Source organism: Sabethes cyaneus, chromosome 2 (genome assembly GCF_943734655.1).
Source record: "Sabethes cyaneus chromosome 2, idSabCyanKW18_F2, whole genome shotgun sequence".
Lineage (NCBI taxonomy): Eukaryota > Metazoa > Arthropoda > Insecta > Diptera > Culicidae > Sabethes > Sabethes cyaneus.
In genome coordinates this window covers 17,412,810-17,422,822 of record NC_071354.1, presented here as the reverse complement: position 1 = coordinate 17,422,822, position 10,013 = coordinate 17,412,810, and the positions used below count along the sequence as shown (strand labels likewise).

The following is a 10,013-nucleotide window of genomic DNA, read 5'->3' as shown; positions in this document are numbered from 1 at the left end:
TAGAGCGTTTCAGTTAAATATTTTTTTTAATGGGACCTCAAACGAATTTTGTGTACAAAATCGTTTTAAGATTATCTGGCAACATTGGAGTTGAACAGCTCTTTGCAACCCTATTGATATAGCTGTCAATGCAAGAAAGGAAAACAAAAATTATTGTTTACTTCAAGACAGGAGACAGGACTTCAGCTTCAGCATTTCATTTAAAAAGGTTTCGAAAACGATTACTAAAAATTGATCAATTTTACGGGTGCCGTGTATTCTGAATAATCTTCATCCTATTTCGTGGTCCGAAAGTATTTAGTGTTTGAATCATCATGTAGGTTTGAAACTCCGAATGTTGGAATATCCATTTGCTAACGCAATTTATTTTTAGGGCGGACTATTGGAAGTCCAATGACCGTAAGTACTGCGATTTCTGTCAATGTTGGATAGCTGACAACAAACCGGTGAGTATGATTCGTCTACAGTTGAGAATGTCATAAAATTTAGAAGCATTTTCCGCACGCAGAGTATACAATTTCATGAGTCTGGTCGCCGCCACCAGCAAAATGTCCAAAAACGTCTATCGGATATCAGTCGAAACAGTTACAAGCAACAGAAGGAGCAAAGCAAAGTCGATGCTGAGCTGAGGAAAATGAACGATGCAGCTATGAAGGCGTACATGCAGGATATCACAGCTGGAGCGGATATTAGCTCGCGAGCTTTGGGCGAACAGCAGAGGGCGGAAGCTGCTGCTGCGGCTGCTGCCATTTCAGAAGCCGACCAGGTAGCAGGACCAAGCGTTGGTGCCTGTGTACCGAAAAAGAAGATCGGACGAGAGGCAGATCCGCTGTATATTCCGGGGGATTTTTCTGACGAAGAAGGAAGTGTACCGAATAAGCTAACGGCTGCAGCAATTGCCGAAGCGGCGAAGAAAAAGCGAATAGAGGAGATCAGTAAGATAGGTCACGGGTCGCTTTGGGTGGAGGCCGTTTCGGAGGAAGGTTACACCTATTATTGGAATATTAAAACGAACGAATCCATATGGGAACCACCGAAAGAAGGCTTCATGAAGAAAGAAGAGTACGCCCAGATTACTGCACTGGCACTGCAGAAGCAGGAGGAGGCACTGAAGCAGGAAATCAAGTTCGAAGTGGACAATGCTGATGAAATTGCGGCACGACTGAAACGGGAGCAGATTGGGAAGCTTTACGGTCACAATCGGCAGGTGAAGGAAGAGATTGAAAGCCTAACTGACCCGAAAAGACAGAAACTGGAGGAGGAAGCGATTCTGGATGCTGCTGCTGGACCGTATGGTAGATGGCAAACGGTGGTTAAGCGGTTGGTTTTTTTGCTATACGAAATATGTTTGTGTTTCTGATTTTTTTGTTTGTTTTGCAGGCAGGAAACCCCAGTTGACCTGCAGCTGCCCGTGGTACCTGAACCTTTGTACGTTCCTAGCGTACAACCGGAAGCGGTTCCGGAACGCAAGTTTAAGGAAAAGGTGATTAACCACATTCCGGGTGATGAACACAGCTCGTTAAACGAAGGTTTCTTCAAAAAACGAAAAGTGGCTCGCAACGCCCGTCAACGATTGGATACGGATTGAAAAACGTAATAAAATTTGGCTTGTTCCCACTACGTTCTCATGTAAGTACACTCTATTTCCGTCAAACGTATCACTTCCCTGTCGCAGGGCAAGTTTTAATTTGTTTTTGGTATGTTTCTATGTGATTTTTCTTATGTAATGAAGGCGAACTGCGGCAAGTCACTGGTAAAAAGTCGAATCTGGCCTTGAGAACTATTCAATTTTTCAGTTAATCCACGACTACAAAGTGTGGAGGATTGTTTGATTACTGCAAACAATTTCTCAACAAATTTCTCAAATAAAACACTTGAAAGTAGAATTTTTGAAAATATCTTTAATATTATATTTAATAAGTCAATATAATTGTAATGTTCTTAAATTTTGTTTCTGAGTTTGTTTTATAATTCGTTTTAATTCATAATTTGAACCATCACCTTCGTTTATAATAGTAATATGTATGCATGCTTTTTTGTATTCTCATCCCATATTTGTCTGTACTCTCAAACTAAACATTGCTGTCATTTTGAATCCGGTACCGGATTTTATGCCTAATCTCCACACGATTTACAGTTTGTTTTTTTTTCTTATTTATTTAGTTTTTCAAACATTTCTTCTTTGCACTTCACGTACATTCCGGCGAAACCTTTTTGCTTTAAGCTTCATCTTAGCTGTGCTACTTCTGCAGTTAAGATCAGTAAACGAAATTTATCAAAATGGGTTTCGCGTTGCTTCAGTGCCTAATCTAACCAAAATTGATGAGATTTTTCATTCACAGAATAATTTTGTCAACGAATTTAGTGGTAATAAGAGCGCTTTTGTTGCATTTGCCAAATACTTTTATTTATTAGATCAAACAACCGAAGAGTAAGCAAAAAAAAAAAACATCGGATACATCGAAAAAATCGACAAAATACGTAGAACCAAATTTTCCCTAACGCTTAACGGCTAACGACGGGTTTAAAATATATGTATACTTTTAGGGAAAAACGATTTCACGAGAAAATAGTATACTCTTTTTGCCAGCGTGCTCGAAGAGTACAACCTAAAGTTAATGAACGTCGAAAGCGCAGCTTTTTCTTTCGTCACTGAACTTTCGGTGGAGTAAACTTTCAGCTACAACGGTTGCCTCCCAGTTCTATTTTAATACGGCATTAGCCCGGCTAGTACTAAAAATCACATGTAGACGGAATGTTTTATTAAATCGCTCTTCCTTTATGATGCGGTTTAAAATTAGTTGTTGAAAGCCTTCTGCCACGCTGCGCTGTATTCTCTTGTTGTTGTTGTCGCCACAGTAAGAAGTGCCTTACCTCGAACGCTAGCTCTTACAGGCTAATAAAACTATTTTTTGTTGTTTTTTTTTTACTTTTTCTCTTCTTGTCTGTATATTGATTATTATTAGGTTGTCATTAATTTATAAGTTCTCTCTTTGCATGCTACGATTATATAAAAATGGTCTAACTCTTTTTTTAAAACTTTTTGCTTGGTTTGGTTTCCTTCGGCTATGTTTCATTTCCGTTTACCTTCCCCCGGATTTTTCGGTTGTCTGTTTTTTTTTCTGCCGTTTTCGCTGCGGATATAAATGTTTTTTGTAAGGCCTGCTTTTGAATGTTGGTAAATTAAGCTATTCATTTCACTATGTTTTTCTTTTTAAAAATTTGCTCTTTCTAGCTCAAAGTATTTGCTTCTTTTTTTGGAAAATATATTTGTGTCTATCTACTGCATTTAGTGTTTCTGTTTTCTATTTCTATTTTTTCTTGTCATTCATTCATGGTTTTGCTAAATCTGTGTTAGTGCTTTTTTCTTTTTCCTGCTCATCAATACCCGATTCCGTCCTGTTTTTTTAATAAACTCTTCTGGTTTTCTATTATCCTTGGTTTTTGCATTTTTGGTTTGCCTATACGGTTCTGCACGTTTCTTTTTGTTTTGTTTTACTGACCCGAGAACAAATATCGGTGCATACGCGCGTGTTTAATCTTAGTTTTCGTGTTCCTCCAATCTTTGCCACGCTCCCTGCTTACTTTCACATTCGTAGGAAGGCACCGTTCTTTGTAACGTCATTCTACTTGGGTTACAGTGTGTGTGTTTGTGAATGCGCTGTGGACAGCTTCCATGTAGAGTGGGTGTGCGAAAATGTGGATTGAATAAGGGTTGTTTTTCTGATGGATTTTACTTAATTTGCAGTGTAGTTGTAGTAGTATTTACACCTTAGCCAATGATTAGAGAAATTTGAATTAATTTTACCGAATATAATGATGCTTGTAATTGCCAATAGTTTGAAATTTCTTATGCTCGTTGTCGTGTTCCAGTGTTAGTCATTGTATATTTAATCTTTGTAATGTAGATTCGAAAATTTTGACTTCTATTCTTCCTATCAGATGCAAAGCTAAGAGAAAAGGTAAACACTATGCCATATCATGATTTTTCTTAAAAATATGAAATTGTATATTAATTTTGAAAACTTGAAGATTAATCAAATTGCTTTATTCCTAAAACTGCCAATACTTATTTAAGTGTCAAGTGAACGAAAAACATCTATCAAATTTTTGTTTGGTTTTGAACAGGTTTTTTTCTCTTAGGTACTTTCAACATTGTAGTGAACCGTAATTGTTTACTATTAGTGGGTGTGTTTTTATTTTGTCTGGTTTGAAAATTGTAGAATTTACATTTTGCTTTTAAAACAGTTAAGAAACACCCTTCGAAGCTTGTTAAAATTTTGTGTGTAGGCTATTGGTTAATAGGTTGCACTTCGTTGTAGAGAAAAGGAGATTATGAGCAATTGGTCCAGAAAATATCCTATCTTTGCTGTTTTGTTGTGTGTGTATGTGGTTGTGTGGGTTCAGCACAGTGCATTAGCGCAGTGGGTTATTGTGGTGGTGCCTTGATATTATATTTTCTCTTTTTGAACTTTACGTTTTGTCGGTTTCTTAGGTTTTCTGGATGCTTCTAACTTCGTGTGGTTTTGCTTTCGTGAATCGATGCGTCCAATTTAAGTACATTTTCCTTCTGCTTCCCAGTTCTACAGTTACAAGTGAAAGAATTAGTACAAATTAATCCTATGTCAATCTAGAAGTTAGTATTTCTGCTTTGTCAAGTCAATTATCTTTAGATCTATGCACAATGTGGTTCCATCAATGTTCATAAATTCTTCTCAATAACAGCAACAACAAGAAGATGTATAAATATATTTATATTCTTGTATTATGTCTCATCCCACTTGAACGAACTCTTGGTTACGTGTTGGCCTTAACTTGATTCTAGCTTTTCGTTACAATAGCGAAACTTAAAGTAAATCTGTAAATATAATTGTTCTCCGGCTAAACGATTCAACTAAAAATAGAAACAAAACATCTGCACACCGTTGTTAAAGATCTTTTTTATACAAGTCAGAACAAAAATAACTATCAAACTTAACGAATCAAATTTACACTAAACACTCTATTAATATTTATCGCATGTCTATAATAATTATTCTACTTAACCAGGTAAGAACGAATTTCTTTTTTTCGGTAGTGGATGGTGAGAATTTGTTTTATTAGATTAAGGGGGATCATAACTCATTAGTTTAAAAAACGAATAATGAAAACGCAAACAAAATATTGGCAGCAAGCCACTGAAACTATTTTTCAAGAACTGAAAACATTGGCGAACTGCTAAGATTTTTCCCGCATGCATGAGGGCGGCTGCTCGTAGCAGAAAAGGTAAACGTTTTTTCTCTGTCATTCAATTTAAACTAAACTATTTATTTTCAGTAATGCTTTAGGTGATGATCGCAGCATCAATTTGAAAACGATTGATGTTTTGTAATAACAACCATGGATTCCAAACCAAAAAGATAATATTTCGTAGTGTTTATATCACATAAACAATGCTTGGATACCTTCAGCAGTTTTGTCAATACCTACTGTTAAGATTTGTTAGGTATGTATGTTTATCTAAGCCAAGATCAAATCAAAACAGAGCTTCAAACAGCTCACCCTCATCCCTGGAAACAACACCATATTTTAATTAAGCATCCTGCTCTCGCAGCAGTCCACCATCTTGCAGGGCTTTCCATCCAGTAGTTGCCCAAAATTCCAGTTACTCGTTGTCGTCCACAGTTCGACTTGCTGGTACTGCAATCCTACCCCGTTCATGTTGTCCTGTTGTTTTCTGAGTGCGCCACTCAGTCGTTAGTTGTATGTATCCCGATTGAACGGTCTCTGCGTTCACTCTACTTCACTCCACAACGGCCAATGGTCGCGAGAAGGGTGCAAAGCCAAATGTAGTACACAAATCAAATCAGTTTCAGTAGCTCATCTGCAGGTCTTGGCAGAGGTCGCTGCAAACCGCCCCCTGCCGTTCACATTTACTTCCTTTGGCTAATTCGTGTTCAGTTTTCAGGTCAATTCCCATGTTTGCTCGATTTTCTCTTTGCTTCATCGTTAAGCTTTGTTTAAAAATCTATTGGACGGACAATAAATATTTAGATATTTGTTGAACGATTTTTCTTCTACCTGTACGCGCTTGTGGTGGAGGTGTCCGATTAAGAGCAGCTTTGAAGTATGGAAATAGAATGCTTGAGTTGGAGGCAACTAAATTTGAAGGTAGTTGAAAAGTAGCTCGTACATTTTAAAGTCAGTGACGACTATGTTACATCCCTGTTATTCTCTGGCAGAGTTAAGCAGAGAAGTTAAAGTCTTGCCAGTGATCGCTGCTTGTCTTCTTGGCAATAGTTAGTAGATTTGTTTTGGTAAACGAGGATAGGCTAGAATTTCAAATGAGGAACTGCGCAGGAAGTCCAACCCAAAAGATTGTGAGGATGAGAAACCGTTTGTGTTTAATGCAATTTTAAGGGAAGCGATCAGAAAAAGAGAAACATTACCAGCAAAATGTTTCCCTTTCCCTCGCCTAACATCATTGATGACTTTTACTGAGCAGATGCGAGTTAAACTCGTACACGTTGCTCATTTGTTCACCGCAAATGTTGCATTTCCACGGATTGCTCTCGCTGTGGCAGCCCTTGTGGAGGAAGTATAGAGTCTGGTCGGGAAATTCGATTCCGCAGAAGAGACACTGCAGATGCCGCTTCGATTTAGGCCCACCGGACAGGAGCATGTCCGTTTCCGGCCCCGTCGACGTGATGGTACCGTTTGAGGTAGTTGCGACGGCCACGGCCGTAGCGTTGCTGCTGATGCTGCTGCTGCTCGACGTCCCGTTGATGCTGGTTCCGATTCCACTGCTGCTACTGCTGCTGCTGGAGCTGGAGCTGCTGGACGAGGTACCGCACTCCGGTGCCGGCGAGGAGGTAGCATTGCTACTGTTTGGCGTAGGGCTGCCGCCGGCCGCATTCGGCGAAGTCAGCAGCCCGTTGCGGCTGGCACGACTTGTGGCCCGAGCCGAGATTCGCCGTTTGAGATCTTCGCGTAGGAGCGACTTCAGAGGGGATACCTGCGGGAGAAAAGAGTTGGTTTAGTGTGTAATTTTTTAATATTGTAGCAAATAATTGCGAAATGTTGATTTAAAACTTTTTTTTTTTTTGAGTGGTTTTAACCCAAAGGGTCATTCACCACTTGATTCAAAACTTTGATAACACAACGGCAACTGTCTGTGTTAGTAAATGTTGGTTTAGAAGCCCGCTCAGGTGTTGTGAACCGCTTAGCGCTCCGGCAAACAAGAAATCCAAACATGTTAAGGGCAAGTTCTAGGCAATTGCAATCAGATTGTCAAGCGTAACGCGTACGCTTAACGTAATAGGAAAACTTAATAGGAAATTCGAAATGAAGGAGTAGAAAACAAATGCAAAACGAATGTGAAGAAACATCAAATAAACGGAGAAGATAAATAACAGAATGCGAAGATAGGAACAATGGTGAGTAGCTAAAAACGAAGAAACAAGCAAAGCAATAGTAATGTTTAACATGTGGTTTTAATCATTTGATTTTTCACCACTGTTGCAAGTTATACTTGGCTGTCACAAGGGTTTTTTCCCTGCTGTAATGCTCAGCCATTAGTATGGAAATCTAAGGAATTTGCTTAGGAAATCTAAAAGAAAAGTCGTCCAGTCGACTGAAAACAGTTTTCCACTAACCTTAATCAGCGACGTCAGACTGGAGGACGGTGTCACGCTGTCACTCGAGTTGCTTATGTTGGACGTCGGGTTCTCCGCACTGCTGTTGCTCCGTGGTTTGGTTTCATTGTACTCATCATTTGTTGTTGGTTCCTGGAAGAAGCGTGAAACGAAGATGAATTAGCTCGTACCGCCCCGGCATCATAATCCGACTCACCTGTTTGATGGGAATTAAACTGATTGACGGTGTAATAGAGTTATCAAAAATAATATGCCTTGAGCTTTGTACTAGAGATGGAAGCATGGAGGACGAGTGGGAACTGGAGGGTGCGTTGGAGTCGGCGGAGTGTGGCGACGAGGGGGAGCCACCATTCGGTGGCCGCACTATCGCCTGTATGTCCAGTGCCGACGATATCGATGGGGTCGGTGTGTTCCGGTCATTGTTTCCGCCGCTGCCTGGGCCATTGGTACTACTACTAGTCCCATTTGGACCATCTCGACTGCAGTTCAGGGCTACTTCGTTGTTGTCTGCCATCGATATTTCAACGTGGGGTGTCAGGAAGTGCATCGGAGGTGTGGCGTTGTCCACGGAGCGCATCGAATCACCCGAATCGCTGAACGCATTGACAGCATTCATAGCGGCCAAAGCCGGAAGTAGGTTAGCGGGATTGTGTTGATCCAGTGCTAATAGCAGAGACGATGGTGTGCCCGGTCCTGGGTTATCCAGGTCTATTCCGTGTCGGTTGAAGAAGTGCACCCTCAGAGATTTCATTGTTCCGGCTCTGTAGCTACACAACGGGCATGTTTTCACCAGATCATGCTGACCCACGTGTTCGTTTTGGAAATGTGCACGCATTGCTATCTGTCGCTGGAAACCTCGATTGCAAATTGGGCAATGATAGGGCAGTGTTTTGGTGTGCGTAGTAAAGTGTTCCGCTAGATGATCCTTGCGGAAGAACCGTTTCTGGCAGACGCGACATTCGTACGGCTTAACGCCAGTGTGTCGCATCTTGTGCCGTCGCATGTTGGCTCCATTCGAGAACTTCATATTGCACACATCGCATTCGAATAGTTTTCGGTTTCCGTTGTTATTGTTGTTGTTATTATTATTGTTTGCATGCAGTGGATTGTTGTTGTTAATTGCACTAGAGTTGTTGTTGTTGTTTAGGTTGTTTTTCAGGCTTTCGAGAAGCTGCGCGGCCGCTGAACTCGGCGTCGTTGATTCCGAGTTGTCCGATAGGTTGTCATCAATACTGTTTCCGCGGTGTGCATCGTTGTTGCTGACATTGCGACTGGCCCGTAGGGCCGATATCGTCGTCGACAGACAGGTCGCTAGTGCGCTGCTGTCCATACTGGAGTCTACGTTTCGTTCCGTATCACAATCAGGCTCATCCTTTGCTTTCATTATGATACTCGCTGGGGGCTCCATCACGGGCAGCGACGAGGTGGTTGAGGAAGTGGTCGAGGAGCCCCCGCCTAGTGCTGCTGCACGTCCTATGCCATGGGAACCAGCTGAATCTGGTTCACCAGTGGACATTATATGCCGGGCAAGGATGGAAAGTGCTTAGGGACACGTGATGTACGACAAATGGATGCATTCAGATTGTGAGCTGCAATGAAAAAAAAACAGAATTTTATGTCAGTACGTTAAGAACTAAGAAGTGTCTGCTATTATGTTACATGCTGCTAACCGACATCTGTCATACATTTTCTTAACACAAGCATGAGTATACCTCAGAAAAACAACGGTGGAAGGTGAAAATTTTGCCGAAAAATACACACCTTTTAGCGGGCACATCCGAACCGAAACAACCCGCAAAAGATGATTGATTAACCTGGTTCAATTTCATGCACGCTTGGAGCCAGAGGCTTCGTAACATTTCCAACTCCCATCGAATAAGCAGAGCGCGATCGCACCAAAGAGTCATTAAAAAATTGGGAGTTGTTACGAAGCCTTCGCCGTCGTCCGTAACGCAGCTTGATGCCCCTATACATGAGGCGGCGTCAGGGAGGACGGTCGACGCAAAGAGAGGCTGTAGAAGCGAAATCCAACCAGATGTACGTAATTTTCTTTCCCAAGAGAGTGAGAGTTACGAAAACGTACAATAGACGCTGACGACGACCGCGGAGGCACATCTTCGGGCGTCGAAAAGAAATCGGGCACGAAGCAAACACTGCGCTTCACCTGTTGTAATGTCCCAATTTGGCCTCTCAAGCATTGAAACTGTTGGGTGGTTAATATCCGCTTAACCAGCCGTGAGTAGTCAGTTCAGGTATTATTCAAATAATTCTGGCCTATTAGCACACGCTTTAGTAGCAGTGTGCCCGGCATAGAAAGATGCAACCTGCTGTTGCGCCCGGGAATGAAAATGAGGCGGGAATCGAAAGTTTTACTTTCGG

At 41.3% G+C, this 10,013-nt stretch overlaps 2 protein-coding genes across 2 annotated transcripts; one reads left to right on the top strand and one right to left on the bottom strand.

Annotated features, from left to right (window-relative positions):
* Positions 1-204: 204 nt before the first annotated feature.
* Positions 205-1,588, top strand: LOC128737385 (WW domain-binding protein 4). The gene is made up of 4 exons (XM_053832013.1): positions 205-316; positions 374-446; positions 509-1,320; positions 1,381-1,588. Coding segments are annotated over exons 1-4 (1,095 nt in total). The 5' UTR covers positions 205-314.
* A 4,872-nt stretch (positions 1,589-6,460) lies between these two features.
* Positions 6,461-9,150, bottom strand: LOC128737816 (ikaros family zinc finger protein-like). Its single transcript, XM_053832553.1, has 3 exons — positions 7,831-9,150; positions 7,635-7,766; positions 6,461-6,994 (listed from the first exon to the last, which is right to left on the bottom strand). Exons 1-3 carry the CDS (start codon positions 9,148-9,150, stop codon positions 6,461-6,463), a joined length of 1,986 nt encoding a protein of 661 aa, XP_053688528.1.
* Positions 9,151-10,013: the final 863 nt, after the last annotated feature.